Here is a 21593-nt window from a genome sequence, read left to right as displayed (position 1 = left end):
CAACTGAAGTTAAAGGTGTTGGGCAGATGAAGAAATATTGAAAACAAGTGTGACTGTTCAGATACGTAACACAACACTAACAATAGATGCATAAGTCCAAAATCATTTTATCCAGGCACAGACCTGTACAGTACAATTTAATTACCTAAAAAGTATCTAGAAATACTTGAAATAAAAATTCAGAGTGGGCTGGGGAAACACCATTTGCACCTTGCAACAGAGCAGATCGTCTCATTGGCTGCTTTCTGTTATTTCCCAGTGTAGTCGCACGCTTAACATCCTGTATCGTCACGTACAGCCTGATGTGTTACCGTTGTCCTCTACTGGTGAAGCCGCTCTCTTTGTAACATTGCTCCTGCTGATGTTTGCTGGTCAACCATCCAGGCGGTGGAGAAACATTGAGAAGGTGCCAGTTTGTGCAGAGCGGCAGAAAAAGAAAACAGGAGCCTGTGTGATGCTCTCATTGTTTTACTAATATTTGACTGGCTCGTGGCCACAGGGTGAACAGTGGCCAACAGGGACAAAGATCCCTGCAAGCACAACGAGCAAAAACCCAAGCCGAGTTTTAAAAATCAAAATGTGATCATTTAGGATTACGCGTATGCTGAGCTCCTGTGGGATGTTCATCATCTGGTTGGTTTTTTTACATTTAATGTCGTCTCTTTTTTGCTCTTTTGCGTTTTACTGATTTTTACAGGATACAGTTTTTGCTCCTGTTGAGTTTTGCTGTGCGCATAAGTATTTGGACGGTGACACAGCTCCCATTGTTTGAAATGTTTGGACTCTGCTTTACATGTAGGGTGTCAGCTTGAGTCTTTAAATATATCTTGTAGAGAATTTGTAGATTCAGCGTATCATGTGGAGATGATACGCTGCTTCTGGGGCTTTCTTCGCCTTCTGTTGTCCGCCCCGGTTTGTTTTCTGTGGTTTACTGGGACTTTTCTGCATGAGCTCACCGCAACCTTCTTTTTTTAACAACATAAGTGATTGTCCCAAGACTTTCAGTCTTTTCTCTGTTGGATTTGTTTCGGGTCTTTTGGTATAATAGTGTCTTCTGACGAGGACAGAACTTTGGAAATGCCACACTTCAAATCCAGACTGCTTTTTATCTGCTGATTTCTAAACTAACGAATTAGGGAATAAACACTCCTACAGGGTCCAAGAATAGTAGTAAATCCCACCCAGTTCATTCATTGTGGCCAAACCCTTAAAGCTGACAGTCTACACTAAAACATCTTTTCAAATTGTTTACAAAGTCAAGATGATAAAACTGTGTCACAGTTCAGAAACTGATGGGCCTGACTGTGTATAAGCTAATTACCCTGGAAGCTGTTGTGATGTGTGTTTTGGGGCAGTTAGGAAAAAACTTCTGTCATTGATTCTTTGAATACCACTCACAACAGTGGTCTGTCACACCTCGTTTTCTTGACTGTGGTTTTGTTTTCCTCTCTTCAGAAACACGATCCTGGCTTTTAAGTTATTGGGTAGTTGATCTTGTCCGATCACACTGACATCAGCTTGAAGCCCAGCTGGATTCCTCCTGCTGGTGATGATGAACCAGTTCAGGAAACGATTGGCTAAATATATGTGTGACCTGGTTTGGTTTCAGAGTTGTACACTGAACTAGACCACTAGGCTGTGTGTGCGTGTGTGTGTGTGTGTGTGGACACGGTGTTTTATGAAATACTTTGTGTACATAAGTGTGAAAAGTGAGTAGCAGTAGTGTTGATTTAGTGTTGTGTGACACACGATGCATTTGGTTTTCTTACAGGAGAAAACAGTTTCTGTTTCGACAAACCTTTATTTATTGAGACGTAATAAAAACTGTAGGTGCAGCATGTTTCAAAGTTAAGTTACTTAGAAGTTTTCAGGAGAGCAGATGGTCGAAGAAAATCACAGTTAAATTGTGAAGATATACTCATTAGTGATGTAGGACTTAAAAAAAAATACATAGTACAAAAATCTATAAAATATAAAAAGCAGTTTTGGACAGCGATTCAAAAGATGTCACTGCTTTGGTTGGTGTAAATATGTTTTTCTCTAAGTGAAGCACAGTTCCTCATTTAACAGTTTGCATCACTGCTGTACAAACCTTTACCCTGTCGTCATCATAGACGAGAATTATAATAATACATTAACACTAAAAGCTACGTTTGAAGACAACTTTATTTCTAAATATAAAAGGCCTGGAGTTAAACAGGCAATGACACTTTTCAACCAAAACGTCCTCAGCATCTATGCTCTGAGGGGTTAAATAAAGCAAACTAATATTTGAACCAGTTTGTGGTCTGTGGTTTTGTAACCTCTGTGTCCTGTTTGCTGCTGCAGCTGCTCCCTGTAAAGGAAGGTTTCTTCACAAATGAGACACTTCTTGTGGTTAAATGAAGATTTTATTTGTGATTCATGAATAAAACAGTCCACCTTAGTGCTTCGTGCACCTCTTCATGAGGGGGGAGACTAGTCCATGAGGAAAACTATTCGGGCTGAGCGGGGAGAGATTGCAAAGTGCACAATTCAGTGAACTCTGTGTCTGCCAATAATTGATGTGGATCATTTTAGTAATTTGTTAGAACATTTTTCTGTCGGCTCCTCCAAAGATCATTTAAAAGGAAGCTCCACTCTGTAACACCAGTGATAAAAAAACATGTTTCTGTAGTTCCAACAGAAACGCCCTCTCTCAAGCTGATTGTTCAACTTGAGAATGTGACTCATTTCTATCAGGCCAATAACTCAGTCTTGTATAAACAGTTAATGGCTTTGCAATAATACAGGACACTGCCACATGCAGAGCTAATCAACCGGACAACAGCTGAGAGAATTAAAGAGTTAACAGTGGAAGTCATGATTTAAAATCTCAAAGCCAGAGATATGAAAACAAAGTGTTGATCTCAGTTCAGATCTGTCAGGTCTCTGTGTGAAATAAAGGTGTTTTCCAGAAATTGAGCAGTTTGGAATTTCCTGCAGGGCCTGGTGTGTTCTGCCAAACTGTGCTCCTTTGTCTTCGAGTCGAGCCTCGACACGTCATTGAGACCTCGGAGGACTTTGTTTTTGATCTGATTGCAGAAGTCTTTAGTCTCTTTAGTCCAATTCCTGCAGTGCTGCTGACTGCTGCTCACTTTCAGGTTTCCGATTAATGACTGATCAATTTAAAATCAATAACGTCGGCTGGCAGCTGTGCTACTCCAGCTGGGTTACTCATCACCCTGCAACACACGCACGCACACATAAACACACAGATTAGGTTGCAGCCAAGTCTACAGTAAGATGGTAAAGAAGCAGCCCCACCCTAAAGTTGTACAGTGCCACCTTAACTTCACCTGTAGACAGGTGGTGTGAATCTTACCTTACATAAATTTCATCAGTACTGGACAAGAGGAAGCACAAAAAGGTGATGAATGGTACTGAAAATATCATATGTTCCCAAATGTGAGGAGTTCTGCAAGTGAATTGTAGTTAAAATGCATAATTTATGTGCGTAAATGTCCTTAACTGTTAATGAATTAATTTACTTTGTTTAATGGGCTAAAAAATGATTCATAAATGGGATTTTCTGCTTTGGTTTGGCATAACTGATTGTAAACTGATTTGGGGCAGTAAATACATTATCTTGGCCTTTTAGGAATTGCAGCAGACACATTTCAGGATTTCTGACATTTTATAGACACCGAAAAGAAGCAATAAAACAATTAACAGATTAATCCATAATGAAATTCATTAGCCCTAATTGGCTGTACATCTTTCCATCATACTGTTTCAAATGGATTAAATTAGACTAAATTATGTTAAAATATTTAGGGCTGTGTCAGCCAGTAAACACTGTTAAGACTAAATGATGAAATAAATGGACTGAGCTTTGACACATGATGGTTGTCTCTTCATTATGAGACTGAAAATAAATGTGCATTTTCATTATTAATTAATCTGCTCTCTATAAATGTTCAGGCAACCGTGAAAAACATTCATTACGTCCTGAAGCTCAAGGTAATGTGTTTGTTTTTGTTTTTGTTTTTTGGCCTGAGCACAAATCCATAACGCACAAATATTATTTTCATGTGAAAGCAAGAAACGCAGCACATTCTCACTCATGAGAGCCGGACCCACCAAATGTTTGGCATTGTTAGTAAAAAATTCCCAATAAAATCTCGGTCAGTTGTTGGTTAACTAATTGATTGTTGACTATTATTGATTATTATAATAATTGATTATTGACTATTTGTAAGTTTATGCAATTGGTTTGACAGAGCAAGACATTTGAAGACATACAAATTACCACGTTATAGTCTAGTCCAGTTAGGACAATCAGGCTAATCAAGAATGAGAATAGGTTCAGTTATGAGCATCTCTGCTGCAACGTGTAATTTACTTGTTTTTGTCTTTTTTTTAGTTTTCGTTCTGAAACCACTTGTAACAAAATCACAGTGGAATATGACTGAGCTGCATTTTTCACTTGCTTCTCTTTCCATTCTCTCTCCTGCCTTTGTGCAGCGGTGCCATATCCTCCAGGTACACGCCTGACGGTCAAAGATCTGTATGTGGACGGGAGGCCCAGCGTGGAGGTGCTGAAGGCCCATTTGGTAAAGGAAGGCCGGCTGGAGGAGGAGGCAGCTCTTCAAATCATCAATGAGGGTGCCAACATCCTCCGCCAGGAGAAGTGCATGCTGGAAGTGGAAGCCCCCATCACAGGTGAACACTCACACCATTGAAACCAAAATGATTTGAAGTCGGGTAAAGTGAGGCGAAGACGGTCTGTGTGCAGCAGTGTTTTCTGGAAACTCCGAGATCCACCCAGTCTCTGATGCAGCAGTGTATTTCTGCAGCTGCCCTCCCTGACATGTGGCTTAGCTTAGGTATCCACCCTCATGCCTTCTGACTATTTTTATCTCTTTCTGCACTGTCCTTTCTGCCTTATTGTTGCCACATTATGGTTTATTTGTCCTCTTCTTCTTTTTTCTGTCTTGGGCCCTGTTAAAGTCTGGTAAAGTTTTTTCAGACTGTAAGATTTATTAAAGTTTTATTGCAGCTCATTGTTGTCTAGAAACACATGAATGAGCCACACTGTTGCACTGGGTTCATACATCAGCATGAACATACACTGCAGTTAATTTAGACCCACATTCAGCAACCTGCTGCCACAAATACTCACGAGAGACCAAGTGTGGATTACTCCACCGCTGAAAATAGTCCCCCACAAATGATTGGTTTCCTCCTTTTTTGTTTAGCAGCCATCTTCAGGCAAACTCTTGAAGAAGCCACTGTGAACAGGAAGAGCTAAAAATTGCTGGTTTGTCTTTATATGCATGTGTGGCTACAGAATATTAGAAACGCTAACAAAGAGCAACTTTTTTGTGTGTGTAGTGTGTGGAGATGTCCATGGCCAGTTCTTTGACCTGATGAAGCTTTTTGAGGTGGGAGGATCACCCAGCAACACCCGCTACTTGTTCCTCGGGGACTATGTGGACCGAGGGTACTTCAGCATCGAGGTAGATGCCTCACACTTGTTCCATTTCATCTGACATCTGGAGCGGTGGCCCATTGCTCAGCCTCGGCCATGCATGGCTTAGTCTTAGTCTTTAAATAGTTGTGGCAAGTGGAGGGTGCAGTGTCTGATTGCCACACTTAACGCCCCACCCTCATACTCACACACACATGCTGAGACACACCAGTGTACTTGCACTCACATACCTCACGTGTTGCCTCTCAAACAATCCGAGGAAAGGACCGAGTGTGTTTTCTGGAAGGAGTTTTGTGTGTCTTGTGCAGCTATGGATGGCATGACATTTTTATTGGCTGCTGTCATGCTTCCTTGTTAGGATTAGTGGATATCCTGGAGCTCTGTATTCCCAGCTCAGGTTGGGCCACAGAGTGCTGCATTATCCTGTTTGAAAGACACAGCCAGAATCAGGGTCAGATACTTTGTAGAGTAACACATGCCCCATTGAACTAGATTAATTTAGAAGTCATTTATCTCCAGAACAAAACACACGGCAAGACAACCTGAGTGCTGCCTGATGTGGCTCTGAATGTTCCTGTCAGTGTTGCTTTTGGCACATATTGTGATGTACAGTCAAGATATTTCTTTAAAACACAAATTACTGAGTAGAATGGGAGGCAGAGCCTTTTAACTATTAAGCCACTCTCCTGTAGCACCAGCTGCCAGATCAGATTTGGGAGGCGACACCTTCCCCTTTTTTAAGACTAAACTTAAAACTTGCTGCTGAGTGACTCTGAAGCAGCTCATAGTTATGCTGCTACAGACTAAGACTGCTGAGGCATCAGTGGTGCAGAAGATCACAAAGCATATTGAAAGTTCTGCAGCTAGAGATGGGAGAGTTCAGGTGTCAGAGTGATCTAATCCACAGAATCCTCTCATTCTCTCTTTTGCTCTGCATCATAAATGAAAAATACCCACGATAAACTTTCTATTTGGTGTTTAGTGTCCATGCTGTTATAGAGCGAATCCATTTGCCTGTTGTTCTTCTCGCATTTCCTCTGTGATCAGGCCTGTTTAGTTTGGATGAACAGGTGGTCAGTTCTGTCTCATTGTTGACGCCTTCAGGAAAGGGAAAAAAAAAAGAGAGAGAGAAATTGAACAGGTGGTTTGACGCAGCATAAAACAGTGATTGAATGACTGGCAGCTGAAAAGAGTGGGTTTGTTTGGACATTAAGTGTGATGACTGTGTCCACCAGTACTTCCTTTCCCTGATAACAAACCCACTTTTACAAGGAAAATGTCTTCATTGTATCTGACTCCTGGAATACTTGGAGGCAAAATCACCACGATAAAGTGGTGTTGATACGGCTGCTACCTCGCAGGTGCCAGGTCATTAAAAAAGATAAGGGAAAGACAATCTGATCGGAGTAACAGTCCAGGTCAGTAACCAGAAACACTAGATTGTATCTAGTCTTGTATCACAGACATTATTGATAATTATCCAGCTCTAGAATACATTTAATATGAGAAGTATAAGTTTTCTCTAGAGTGTTTAGTGCAGCTTCTCAGCAGTCAGTGATCATATTGGTTGGGACTCTATTCCTGATGGCAAATGTATTGAATCTTTCATTTTAATTAAGCTTTACTGCAGGATTAACCTTGTCCTCTTGTGTCTCCCCCTTCCCCTCAGTGTGTACTGTACCTGTGGGCGTTGAAGATCAACCACGCCAAGACCCTTTTCCTCCTCAGAGGCAACCATGAGTGCCGGCATCTCACAGAGTATTTCACCTTCAAACAGGAGTGTAGGTCTCTTGTGGTTTGATTGTGTTTGTCTTTAAAAGTCCCCACCATAGACAAACTTCTAATCTCACTGTATGAGGGAGGGAGTAGTGCTGTATGTTCAGCAAATAGGAAACATTCAGTCCTCTGACCTTAATGTGTTTGTGCGTCCTTCAGGTAAAATAAAGTACTCTGAGAAAGTATACGATGCCTGTATGGAAGCGTTCGACTGCCTGCCTCTGGCTGCTCTGCTCAACCAGCAGTTCCTCTGTGTGCACGGAGGTCTGAGCCCTGAAATCACCTGCCTGGACGACATCCGAAAGGTAACTTGGATAAAGGAGCAAGTGCATCTGGGTCTGATTCTTATTTGCGTTAGTTATCATCCAACTGGGTCACAGACTGCAGCTACAGCACAGAGAACCACAAGCAATAACAGCAGAAACATGAGTGGTGTACTTGATGTGGAATTGAATGGACACACACACAATAGTGGAGGAAAAAAGCATTTCCCAACCTGGCAGAAAAAGTACGGAGGAAAAGAATGTAGACATGAAATGTAGTAGAGAGACTTTCTTCTGGTCAATCAGCGCAGGCACTAAATGACATGGAGAACACACAAAGCCTGGATTGTGCATTTCAAGTCTGGTGCTTTCTCAGGTGACCTTCAGAAGTTTTGAAACCTAGAATTCGTGTTTAATCAGCTCATCTATGAGTCCAAGTGGACATTTGTGCCAGATGTAGCTAAATTCCCTCCGGGTTTTCCTGAGAAATTGCTTCGACAAGAATGGGCCAGACGTGCAGTCACAGTGACTCTCTCTCACCAATGGCCTAATGAGTTCAACATTTGTGCCGAATTTGCCAGAAGAAATTCCGTCATTGCACACATGAGATATTTTGTTCACGAGAGTGGGGCAGACACAGGGACGACCTAAACTGCTGTTACTAAGTGGACGCTCACGTAGTTTATGTCATAGGATGTACGTTGGCTTTCAGGGCAGCTAGATGAAAAACACCAGCCTGTTTACAGGTAGGAGGCAGCGATCACCTGAGGGTGTGTGATTAGAAATTGGCAGGAAATTTCTATTGGCAGCAGGATATAATCCACTTTTATTGTCTTGGCCTCATCCAACAGTTTACTAAAACATCGAAAACACACCCACATGGATTAGACCATATCTCTGCAGTAGTAAAGACAATTTGAAAGGGTTCACAAACTTTCAAGTATCATCTTATATGATATCTGAATCTTTAAGGCCCAGTCTACTCTCATTTGTTTAAACTGTTGCTGTGTGCAGCTGGACCGGTTTAAGGAGCCACCTGCCTTTGGGCCGATGTGTGACCTGCTGTGGTCGGACCCGGGGGAGGACTATGGCTCGGAGAAGACCCAGGAACACTTCTGCCACAACAGTGTCAGAGGCTGCTCGTATTTCTACAGGTACGACGCTATCGGGACTGTCTGCTGCTGGAAACATTTCCACATAAAAAAAAAAAAAAAAGACAAAAAGCAGCTGGGCCTGTTAATGTGAGCTGATTAAAGCTTTTCTAAACAATGGCTTATCTCTGGATAAGTGACCGCTGGTTAAATCCGCTGTCAGACAGATACTGAAAATAAATATTAGCATTATCTGCTCTGTCTTAATATTTGCACTGAATTTGCAGTGTTGACACCACATGGAGGTCAAAGTGAAGTGAAAGCTGCCGCTGCTGCTCAAAAGCCTCTTTTTAGTCTGCGTTAGCTTTAGTAGCTCAACATTTTAAATGAAGGATGCCAAATTGCTTGTTCTCTGATGTCCCTAATGGATCTATTGATGATTTCAGCCTCCTTTCATGAGATTTATTTGGCCGTGGTTCTATAAAGTCATTGTTCAACACTGTAAAAGGCCATGAATTCTGCACGGGTGCTGTAGTTTCTGGCTTCTGTTTTAGCTTCTTGCTAGTTAAATGAAGACAGTTATGTTTAAAAATGTTGATAAGTGAAAGTTTGAAAGCGCAATGTGATTTACAGTAGTTGCTGTGGACACGGGGAGTTCAGAAGAGGAAGTTTCGTGCACATCATCCCCACTGATAAGATACGTCTTCTGCACAGGGCTGCAGCATTATTTTAATACAGAATGACACAAGTGCACTGGTCTCAGGAGGTTATTATACACATTCTGAGTCAGAGGGGAAGTAGGAGAAAGTTGTCATAGACAAGGTGGGGAGCTTAAGTCTAGCATCATGTTCCTCTCCAAAGTGGATTACAAGCATTTTGTGATCGCTAACCACTTAAATTAACACATAGGACTTCAGGGGCCAGGTTTTAGTGTCTCCTGGAAGACTTTCATAGCGTTGACCTCACTTGTTCACGTGAAAGGTCACAGAAATAGTTGTGTGAAGGATGAAAAAAGAAGCTGAGAGAGAAATTCAGATGTCAAAAGTGATACATCCCAGTGAGATGGGTGTTAACAGAAATTACAGAAATGTTCAGACTCTCACAACTGTCCCGACCCAAGTGACAAGCAGTTCAGACTTAGTTTATGTGCATGAAGTGTTTATTTCATCATCGTCAAAGATCGTCTGAGAAAATGCAAATAAAGCAGGAAACCAGAATCTGAATGAGCTAAGTGAGCTGACATCGAGTCGTTGTTTCTTCTTCTTCTCTAAAAATTCCACTCGTTAAATGTTGTCACTGTGTTTTTTCCCTTACTGAGGAACATTTTTGTGTTGGATTTTAGCCACACAAAAAAAGGTTCTTACTGTTCCAGACCTCTGACTTAAATTAATGAATCATTTTTGTGAATGATGAATCCATTTTCTGCTCTTCATGTAGGAGTCAGGTGGTGTGTAATGAGGTGTATTACTATAAGAATATGCCAGGAAGTAATGGAGATTTTTTTTGGTTAAAAATATAAAAATGCATTTGGTAACTAATTCAAGTCTTTATTCTCCCTGTTGAATTTCATCCCCAACATTTTGTTAAATCAGAACATTTTACCAAAGTACCTATTTTTCTGGAATGAAACTGCTTAGACTGGTTACAAAATCAAAGGACTTTACCACACAGATGAATTAAACAGCTCCGTCATTGATTTATGTCAGTGTTCACATAAGACTTTTCTTTAGAGTGTAAATAAGTCTATGCTTATGTTATCAATACCAGTTTTATCTATGCAGCAGGTATTAATGTGCATTCTTTGTATTTAAACGTCTTAATGTTTGGTGAAACTGCCGAGGCAGCAGGAAACTACAGTTACTTAAATTTAAGGTTAATGTCTTTTTACATTTTCAAATTAGTCCTTTATTTGATAATATTTTAGGATTCATACAGGATTTCCACTAAGTATTAGTTAGTTTCAGTTTAGTTTTTATTTCGAACACTTTTTTTTTGTTTTGGTAATTTTTAGTAAATTTGTTTATTTCTCCCAAGTTTTCTCCCCGACATCCTGACTTTACTTTCTCACTTCTTCCAGCAAAGACTGTAGGTAAAAGCTACACGAGCACCCAGCAGTTCTGCTGCCTTGAATTGAACAATGTAAAGAATAACGACAATTTTTTTTCCATTAGTTTCTAAACAGACATTAATATTTTTGTTTCTTTAAATTGTTTTCATTCTTTCATTTCATTTCTGCGGGTAAATAATTTTATTTTCAGTTTTAGGAAACTGTTACATAATTTAACATTCGCTTTTATGTTAGTTTTCATTAAAAGTACGGTGATAATTCTGGTGCCACACTTTTTGACTGATGTCTGATGTGTGGAGCAGCACCCAACACCAATGTGATTCATGCAAATACAAATGCTCTCATACTGACAAAAACAGCAGCAGATGCTCTTTAGAAGCAAACAGAGTCTTGTTTATTCCCGGTGCATGAAATGAATTCAGTGTTTTGCGTCTGTAAAAGGCTTTTGATTATAATTTTATGCAGGTCCGTGCTCCCGTATGAAAATCTCGACCTTAATTAACCTCTAATTTTAGCACTTGTGGCATCTCTTGTTAAACTCAACTTGAATCCGTGCTGTAAACGGAGTTGAGCTGATGGAGAGACAGGCGAGCTTGTAGGAGGAAACATCATGGCTCAACATTATGAAACAACCATCTTCTGAAATCAGCCACTGTTCTTTTGCCAAACTGACATCTTTCACCATCTCCTGATGTTTGTCCATCTTTAATAAATAATAACTCTTTGTGTTTTTCAGTTACCCAGCAGTATGTGACTTCCTGATGAACAACAACCTGTTGTCTGTAATACGAGCACATGAAGCCCAGGATGCAGGGTGAGTCCAAAGTCAATCTGTCTCTTTGACTGGACATTGATGTTTGTGTTTTGCTTTTCTGCTCCACTTTGTATCAGGTTTGTTTTATTATATTCCCCTTTTTTTTTATTTTGAGATTTGAATACAAAGAAATTGTAGTTAATGCACAGGTCTGTTTAATTTGTCCCTTTTCACGACAACAAAAACGAAACCTTTTCTTCATGTGGTCACTGCTGAATTATATGAAATGCATTAATGCAACTGCTTTCATGTAGAAGCTGCTTTAGTTTAATGAATCAAACCACAATTTAAATCAAATGTAATTTCTTTATTCAATGTTATTTCTTGCTTACGTCTTCTTACGTCTTGGGCTGAGTGAACATACCAAAAGGAAGATAAATTGTCGACTGATGTCTTTTTGTGGTTGTCAGGTATCGAATGTACAGAAAGAGCCAGACGACAGGCTTCCCTTCTTTAATTACAATCTTCTCTGCTCCTAACTACCTGGATGTGTACAATAACAAAGGTAAGAGAGGTGAAGGACAGAAACCATGGCAACATCTCAGAAACCTGGGAGCCCTGGCACCAGGAGGCAGAAAGTGGAGCTTCGTGTAGGAGAAATGTTAATGTGCGTGTTGTGTGTTTGCTCATCAGCTGCGGTGCTGAAATACGAGAATAATGTGATGAATATCCGCCAGTTTAACTGCTCCCCCCACCCCTACTGGCTGCCCAACTTCATGGATGTCTTCACCTGGTCTCTGCCCTTCGTTGGAGAGAAAGGTGAGTGTTCTGTCTCTGCTGAGGCCAAAATTATGACAGTATTGCAAAAAGAATTCTGAATAATATAGCATCAGTTGTAAATGTTAGCAAGCAAGAATTGTCAATCATGAATAATTTATAAACTCCAATTTATAATTACTTACAAAAACAGTGTATATAATACATTTAGTAACCTTCAAATTTAAATAAGAGTCACTACAGTTATGAAGTACAATTGTTATTTCATTCCTGGTATCTTCACGAAGCCAAATACACATGTACACATAGTAATGAATCAGGCATCTTCAACAACTGAAAGGTGAGAAATAACAGAATCATAATATATTCACATTTTATAGTTGTATGAAGCTTATTTTTATATGTACCATGTCATGCAGACAGTTGTGTGTGTGTGTGTGTGTGTGTGTGTGTGTGTGGAAAATAAGCTTCTGAAGTAGCAAACAAGTGTTCACCTCTCAGCTAAAATCAGACGCTCGATCCTGTGACACAGACCACAGTTATGTATCATATGACATAACATAAGCATAACTGAGGAGGGATGTCATTAAAGGAATAGTTTAGGATTAAGATTTTTCAACCTAGTCTTAATGGAAACTTGAGTTCTGTTATGGAACATGCTGTGTGGTTATTAAACCTTTTCCTGCTTTCTGCAGAGTCTGAAATACGACGTTAAAATCTGAGGGCAACAGTTTACAGCCCTCGTTCCAATTTCAACAATTAATTGTGAAGTTCAATAATTGTCACTTGAACTTAAAAAGGATTCTGATGCATGTGACCAATCAGACATGTATGAAACCAGAGAAAAAGGCAGAATAAAAGGCAATTAATTAAAAAACAAATGTGCACTCGTTACTTCCTCAGATACAACTGTACATCTAATGCCATCAAACACAGCAGCTCTGCCGTGAATGAGACTTTTTAAAAGGTTATAATTTCTCAGTTTTTCAGTTGAAACTGTCAGAAAGCTGATACTTCTACTATGAGGTCACAGTGGGCGGTGGAGTGTTTGTGTTGGCCTCTCTATTTAAAATAATGAAGCAGCTCTTCATATAACGCACTCCAGCGTGATAAGGATATTCCTGTTCAATTCTTATCTGACACACTGAATTTGAATCTGCTTGATTTGAATGCTGTGAAACCTCGTGACTAACGTTGGAGCATTAAGTTTGACGTTGTTGTGTAGCTGCTGTTTGTCCTTCTCTCTCCTGCAGCCGTTAAAGATCAAACATCCATGAGCTGCATGTAACACTGGTCTGTACTTGTGTTTTCACACAGTGACAGAGATGCTGGTGAACGTGTTGAACATCTGCTCTGATGACGAGCTGATGTCTGAAGGGGACGACACATGCGAGGGTAAGAGGATGTGACACCTTCACCATCACATGTGTTTCTAATTGAACTGGATTAAAGTCCTAACAGATGTTTCAACGTATTTTATCACAAACTGTTAGTTTCCCCATGGTCTTGGAGTATCGTGAAGAGCAACCTGCAAAGATGTGAAGCAGTTTGTCACCTTTGTGTTTTGTGCCAAGTTCTAGTTGTGTGATTGTGAGGGTGTGACTTATGAAACCTCTTCCTGCTGTTGGACACCAGACACTTCAACCAGAGTTATTCTGCTCAAACAGCAGCTAACAAACTTTGCACGTTCCTCTTCTCTATGTGCATGTTTGCTTGCACAAGCCAGATTATAATGACTTGGGCAGTCATGGACATGTTTTGTTCTATAGCCTTTATAGAATTTCCAAAGAATATCCAATGTTGTAAACATGTAATATACTCGCTTTTTCAAACCTTCTTTCCAGGGAAAAGGGGTTTTATTTAGTGTCCAACACAACAGAATCAACGTATTAAAGGTGACCAGATCTGACATGAAGAAACCTGATTTGGATTGTTGTCCCTTCTCAGAGGAAATCAGATATGAGTAACCTCAAAGCAGAAACAAGTTTGAACAAGTCGTAATTCTTCACCTGAAAATCCTACGATTTTTTTTTTAACATGTTGCCATTTGCTGTATCATCCCTTTGTACTTTGCAACATCTCCGTTCTTTCTGGCAGACAGTCCTCTGCAGGAATCTTATAATATATTATACTTGGGTTCCTTCAGCACGTCCCAGAGTTCTACTTTAGACTATTTTATGATTTTATTTATTTTTTATTTTCTCATAGAGGCAGGTGATCCCACCCTGCCTCTATGATATTCAAGCCTGGACTTGATGGATGCCAGTCCATGGCTCAGGGTTTATCAGCTGTTGGGATCATAAATAAAACTGCTTTCAATCAGAAACTTTCCAAAAGGAATGACGGAATAATGAATCTGTAATTGTCAGTATTCATATTCTGAAAATTTGACCAACAATGTCAGACCCTCCTCCACGTTTCACATGAGGCTGACACTACTCATTCTTCCTCCTCTCTCCAACTCGTCTTCTCACGTATAGTCGAGAATTAGAGCTGAAAATGTTAAACTTGGTTTCATCACTCCATAATCCTCTTTTTCACTGATCATCACTTCAGTCTTTGTGAGCTTCTGCATATCTCAGCCTTATCTCCGCCGTTTTTTCATCCTGTTCCCCTTCTGAAACACTATTTTATGGCTGCTATCACTCCACGAAGGCAGCCAAACAAGCTTCCTCCCACTGTGAAAGGACCAACTTGGCATCTAGATGAAGCTGCCAGGTGCTGATTCAGGTCCTTGCTGAACTTCCTCTGGTCTCTCTCGAAGAAACTGAGAAACACTTAAACAGATTTTGACAATTTTCTTGCTCCAAAAATAGGAGTGGAAGGCCAAGAGAGTTCAAGTGCAAGAAGAGATCACGCAAACTTAGAAGCAGTCTCTTTCAGTATTTTGTTATTTATTTATTTTTACATATTTTATATTATGATCATCATGGCCTAAGACTTTTTGCACAGTACTGTAGAGGTCAGGCAAAGATATCTCAACCAGGCTTAGAACCCAGGAAAAATCTCTTTGCCAGAACTTAACAAGATTACAGCGAGAAAATAGCTGTGGTGTTAATTCGTTGTGAAGTATTTTCAGCAGAAAATTAAACCACGTTTCTTCTCTCGCAAGTATCTGTGGCAGCTAGATGTGGAATTTATTTACCAGCTTTTGAATGTTCTGGATCAAAAGACCTGCAGCGATCAGTTAAAGGTTTCAGAAGCTGTTTGGGTGAAATCTGTGTGTTGACCTACACAGTCTTTAACACTGGTATCAGCGGTTAAAATGGCTTGTGTGTCGGTATGATGGTGAAGCTCGTTCTCCTGCTGTAGCTGCTGCAAGCTGCTGCCAACACAACACAGTGTTTATCCACGGACGGCGGCTGGGAACCAGAGCTGAGTCTCTCCAGTCTGCTCTTAAGTCCTCATGGTTTGTCCCCAGAGCAACAGCAAACTCACATAACGTGTGTTGCCAGACTGGCAGCTTGATCTGAAGCAGCTCAGTAACTTTTCTTTAACGGAGCTCCCTCTGAGTTGGTTCTGAGTTAATAATAGCACTTAATTATAATGCACTTGTCAAAATTGGCAAATATAAAATTCTGTGCTGATGCTGATGCTAAATGTGAGTTATCAGACATCACTTTGAAGAACTTTTTCTGCCAGGTTTTTCCTTAGCAGTGGTGCTTTGATAGAAAGCCATGCGTTTGTAACAACCAGCAGGTTTCTGTCTCAAGACCTTAGAGATGCAGAGAAGTAATCAGGGGCCAGATGATGAAGTGCTTTACACATAATGAGCAGGACCCTAACCCTCATTCTACATGACACAGACAGGGTTTTAAAGAGGAGGAATCTGGCCTCCTTTCTCACTGTTACAACAACGTGTTGTTTGTGTGGACAAAAGGTTTATGAACTGCTAAGAGGCAGTTGTGTAATCATTAGGAGATTACAACATGGTTATGGATCCAGAAAACGTTTATCATCTTCTGCCTTCTTTTATTGCTCTTACAGTTTCTCTCCACTCACTTCCATGTTGTTCAGGTGGAGCTCCAGCCGTCAGAAAGGAGGTGATCAGAAATAAGATCCGGGCGATTGGAAAGATGGCGCGTGTCTTCTCTGTGCTCAGGTGTGTTCTTATTGCGTGATTGCGTTTTAGTTTTTTTTTTTTTTTTAAATGTGAATGTAATCTGAAGCAGTGACCATCAGTTTAGCTTAATGTGTAGAACATGAATACACAGTGAGGAGTAATGAGGTTTGCATGCAGACTGCTGCTGTTTGGGAAGTTTGCACCTTTTGTATGGTTAAGTTTGGAGTTTTATGACAGTTGTGACTTTCTGAATGATTTATATTTTCTTGGCAGTAAAAGAAAAATGTGTTTATTAATTCAGCGGGACTTTTATAATTTAAAAAAGCATTAAAAAAATCCAAGAATATAGGTTGTTCAGAGTACTGAAGTTATGCTAAAACTTTATCCCTTTTCCTGTCTTGCTCCAATTTAGTAAAAGGCTAATGACTTTTTTCTTGTTTTACATGTGTCCTCCTTTAATCTTGGGCAACTGTGTCAGAATATGCCCTAAAATGATGAATATTTTTGTTCATTGTTATTTTAAGCCGTAGAAAAGAATTGCAGGCAAATTGATTCCACTTTTAAATATTATTAGTGAATTATTATTATTATTATTATTATTATTAAAGATATTTCAGCTACTTGTGCCTTGTTGGCTGTTAATTCCGCTTTAGTTATTGGTTTATTTTGCCCTGCTCAGAGGGAACCACCCTTGCTATGTAAATACATGAGTTAATATTAGGTACAGCAGTGCATTTGTGTGACTGTGTGTTATATAATATGGGGGACAGTTTTGTTTTATGCAGAACGTGTTATCATATGGGAACCGTGTGCTTTACCTTAAACTGCAAGCAACAAAGCATAACAAAGGAACATAAGAAATGCAAAAAAAATGCCCACACACCTGAAAACAGCTCTGAACCCACATGCAGCCCACCGACGCAAACCGCAGACACATGCATGTTTGCAGTAGCTAATAATGAGCCTGAATTAACTGGCTTCAACCAGTTTCTGTGAATCAGATTCACATAAAAACCCAGTAAGTCTTAAAAAAGCTGATCTGTGAGAGGAAATAATCACTATTTTAGAAAGACCTTAACATCAGTCTGAAAAGCAGTGTTTTGTTTTGCAGGTTGTAGTAAATGTCCTGTCTCTGGTTTTAGGACCTACAACAACTAACCAATGTTGCTTTCACACCTTAAAAAAAAAGGAAAAGAAAACTCTGTGGTTTGTTTAAGCTGGTGTGAAAACTGTCAGTAGCACTCTGGTGTGGTGTGGTGCGGTCGTATGATTTTTAAAAGCTACGTTCTATTAGATGTAGGGCTGCATAAATAGCACTTTTTCATACCAGGTGCAACTACTTACAGCACATTTAACATCAGACTTTCTCCGTAAACCAATGTGACACTGCCATCACACCAGTTAGATGTAATGTGTTACTGACACTACACACCACAGTAAAACATTCATTCTTGTTGACATTCAAGCTTGTGGGCTCAAATTTTACTGTGATCATTCCATTATTGACACTTTTTATCTTGGAAAGTGGAGGAAAAAAAGAGGATCAGAGAGACGATGCTCTGTATAACAGGACTGGTCAACTCTGGTCCTTAAGTCAACCCAGTTCGTTTTCCAAGTCTCCATCACTATGCACCACTGACTACCTGAATCAGCTGTGTTCAGACAATATGAAGGTAACAGTTGGAAATCAAGACGGACTAAGGCTCACAACAGAACTGCATAACACAAAGCAGCTTGACACAAAGGTTTTCATCAATGCACAATCAGACAGTCCAGTGCAGGTAAACTGTGGTGGGCTGTGTTCACATCCTGTTCTGTGTACTCTCATACTTTGTTTACTCACTTATCAATGACATTAAAACCTTTTCAGCTGTAAAATGTTCTGTACATGCAGTAGGTCATTCATTGTGTGTTTGTGTCTTTGTGTCGGCAGAGAGGAGAATGAGAGTGTGTTGCAGCTCAAGGGGTTGACCCCAACAGGAACACTGCCACTAGGAGTTTTGTCCGGAGGTCGGCAAACTCTGCAAAGCGGTGAGTGTGAACGCAGCCGAGCATCCCACCAACGCTAACGGAGTCCAGCTAACACCAACTCCCTGTGCCTGCACTCACACTGAGACACTAACAGCTTAGATATGCCCCCCCCCCCTCCCCCCGCCCCCCATACTCAAACATACACACTGTGAAATGGAAATGTCAAGTGGTTTCCCTTCCTCTTCTAAAGAACCATTCTAATCAAACACCTCCACCATGCTGCCCTATAAAGACAGATCTACAGAGAATTAAGGTGGTTCTGACAACCAGATCGTAATAAAGTGGATTATTTAAAGATTCTAGTTTTATCATCAACCATATTTCTGTTTATCAAATACAATCTATACTAATAAGAACATAATGAATTAAGCTGCAATTAATTATTCACTAATTATCGTCCAGGTGATTAATCGGGTTTCATGCCCTCAAACAACATCAGACAACTGGTGTTGTAGCAATCGGGCCAGATTCCAAACATATTACAGGTTAACATTCAGCTAAAGTACATTACTCCAGTTTGTAGAAGCACATAGAGCTAAATAACTGCAGAGTACTGTATACTTTTTTTGTTTCTTTTAAAACATGAGAAAAATTCTATATCCTTAATTTGTCACTATTAACACTGCATTCTGATGTTTTTCAATATATTTTGTCTGCAATTAATATCATGTGAGTATTTTGCCAGAGAAACAACTCGAATAGTTTCTCTACACTACCTTCCACTATTGGTGATTAATAATTATTACGATTTTGCAAGTGTGTTATTTCTCCACACAGTGAGTTCAAATGTAAGTATGAAAATGTGGAAAGTAAGAGGTACAGTGTGCACGTGATTGTGTAAATTGCCAGCAGAATATTATGTGAATAGAAAATTAGAAGACTATGGGATTAAATGTTGAGTTCATATAAGAAATGATCACATTTCAGAGGATGGAATAAGATTTTAGGATTACTTTTTTTTTCTCATTAATTTTTTTCATTGATAAGCATATTGGTTAATTGTCTAGTCAATTCTCAACTGAACCAAAAGTTTGTTTCCCGATAATCCGTTTTTTCCTACTGCAGTTGATCCATTTATGGCAGCATGGTGTTAAAACTTTTTATTCCTCCAACAAACCCTAATGATGATTTAATCATGTAGTTCTGAGCTTACTTCTATGGTCACTGTATTTTTAGTGGGATAATAGAGGGGGGGGGGGGGGGGGGGGGGGGGGGGGTCGTCTGATGATTGACTTCATGTTAACAGACTGACTGAATGCATTGATAACGTTCCCACTCTCTCTCCATTGGTTTTGGGCATGGCACTGCTACTCACGCTTACACAGCCACCGTAGAAGCAGAAGAAGCACGAGGTATGCAACCATCTTCATCTGTCTCTGTCTCAGCTCTGTGTCGTGTGTTAGTGATGCTTTTCTGTGAAAGGGCCACTTTACCACATTTCAACCTGAATCCTGATGAAAATCAGGCGAAATTTATCACTTTGTTGAGTGTTGGGAGCTCGTATTTATCAACTATGTTTACTTAGCTAAACACTGTTTTCCTTTTTACGTCTTATGTCTTTTATTAGGGACGATGCGAATGTCATGTATCTTAGTGACACGTTGAAACAAATCTGTAAGACACAGATGATCTTTGTATCAGACTAAAGGATGAGTCTCACACATGTAGAAAAGTGCATCGTCTGCATAAAAATGAATGTTGAAGTGCTGATTAATGATGTTCTTTATATATTGTGTACTTCACTTGAACCCCCCCATTTAACTCTTTTATGAATGTTTATGGCATAAGCACAGCTGCATTTTTCTCCTGTGAGTTAAAACTGTGACACAGCCCTTTATTTAAAGTCTGTATTTTTGTCTTCATGCTGTCCTTGTCCTGTTTTGAAGTAAGTGTTCTCTCCTGGATCAGCCAGATCTCCCAGTATTCTCTTTATTTATGTAGCAATAATAATTGTGAGTGTCAGGGTCAGAAATTAAAGACAGTTGGGTGAATGCAGAATTATTTTAATAAACAAAGAAGCCATGAATGTTCCTGGCAGCAGCTCTTTAAGTGAGCTGCACCATGTTATGTGCTGACCGATTACTGATCGACATTCATCACAGAAAATGCAGCAAATCGATTGCAGCACAACAACAAACCAAAACACACATGCAGATTTTTTGTTTTCCGCCAGTTTCCAGCTGCTTAACAGTTATTGAAAATAATTTCTCAGTGCAAACATGTAATTCTGACATATTTAGAGCTTGTATTGCACCTGTGAGTATTCCCTCCATAAAGGTGATGATGTTTTTAACAACACAGAGTATTTCACTTAGGAAGCTCAGCCTCATTGATGCGCTCAGACAAATTAACACAAGCGCGTAAGAAGTAACCTAAAAGTCTACAGTTTTAACAGCAGCACAAAAAGATCAGGGTTGAATCCGCCTTTCTGTTGTAAAACTGAACAAGAAACAAAACTTCAAGATATTACTTTAACCAAAGTTAAGTCTAAATTTATACGTCTGGTGCTAAAATCAGCCTGAATTTCTGACCCTGCTGTCTGGTGCTAGTTATCATCATCGTCTGCAGCTCTGCTCTCATAGACATCTGTTTCCTGTCAGCCATTCAAGGCTTCAAACCGCAGCACAGGATCCAGAGCTTCGAGGAGGCCCGAGGTCTGGACCGGATTAATGAGAGGATGCCCCCGCGCCGTGACAGCAACCAACACGAGGCCGCCCCCAGCCTCAACAACCTGCCAGCCAGCGCTGGACCTCCAGACAAGAATGGCACCAACGCACAGGCCTAGATGCTTCCCTTTATCTCCCCTCTTCTTCCTCCCCTCTCCTCTCCTCTCCTTTCCTTCCTTCCTCCCTTCTTCCCTCCTTCTTTTCTTCTTGAAGCGCAGGAGAAGAAAGAGTTCAGTCTCAGCAACTCTCACCATGCTTAATTTATTTTATCATCCAAGAATCATAGTTTAAGACTGAACAGGATAAAATCTCAACCAACCTGACGGCAATCACTGCCCAGTCGAGTACATTTTATAATCAGGAGGCTGGTAAAGGCTGGTAAAACACCACTTTTTATTTGTTGGTTTTGGTTTTTTGTGAGGGAGGAAGTGACGCTCATTCAAACGCTGTGTTTGTGCCCACACACACACACACACACACACACACACACACACACACACACACACACACACACACCGAAACAACTGATTCAGATTGCATAAAATCCATCCTTACTTATGCCAATGATAGTGTGACTGAGCTCCAAGGAGCAAGTATTGACATTTATATTATATATGTATATTTTAATTGTTCCCTCTTTTCAATGTGATGT

At 40.1% G+C, this 21593-nt stretch overlaps 1 protein-coding gene across 3 annotated transcripts in view; it reads left to right on the top strand.

Moving 5' to 3' along the window:
• Nucleotides 1–21593, top strand: part of ppp3ccb (protein phosphatase 3, catalytic subunit, gamma isozyme, b) — a 26330-nt gene extending 4737 nt beyond the window's left edge. The window contains exons 2-14 of one of the 3 annotated variants that reach the window (XM_067485118.1): nucleotides 4486–4683; nucleotides 5356–5480; nucleotides 7122–7233; nucleotides 7388–7533; nucleotides 8506–8645; nucleotides 11387–11464; nucleotides 11875–11969; nucleotides 12098–12223; nucleotides 13499–13576; nucleotides 16199–16283; nucleotides 18178–18275; nucleotides 19601–19627; nucleotides 20885–21593. In XM_067485118.1, coding sequence (XP_067341219.1) covers nucleotides 4486–4683; nucleotides 5356–5480; nucleotides 7122–7233; nucleotides 7388–7533; nucleotides 8506–8645; nucleotides 11387–11464; nucleotides 11875–11969; nucleotides 12098–12223; nucleotides 13499–13576; nucleotides 16199–16283; nucleotides 18178–18275; nucleotides 19601–19627; nucleotides 20885–21060 — 1484 coding nt within the window. In that variant the 3' untranslated portion in view covers nucleotides 21061–21593. Of the gene's footprint in view, nucleotides 1–4485; nucleotides 4684–5355; nucleotides 5481–7121; nucleotides 7234–7387; nucleotides 7534–8505; nucleotides 8646–11386; nucleotides 11465–11874; nucleotides 11970–12097; nucleotides 12224–13498; nucleotides 13577–16198; nucleotides 16284–18177; nucleotides 18276–19600; nucleotides 19628–20875 lie in introns of all 3 variants that reach the window. The other 2 variants (XM_067485117.1, XM_067485119.1) reach the window with 2 other exon arrangements.

This window comes from Channa argus, chromosome 18 (assembly GCF_033026475.1).
Source record: "Channa argus isolate prfri chromosome 18, Channa argus male v1.0, whole genome shotgun sequence".
NCBI classification, from domain to species: domain Eukaryota; kingdom Metazoa; phylum Chordata; class Actinopteri; order Anabantiformes; family Channidae; genus Channa; species Channa argus.
The sequence above is the reverse complement of the archived record's forward strand: the minus strand, read 5'-3'. Positions and strand labels throughout refer to the sequence as shown.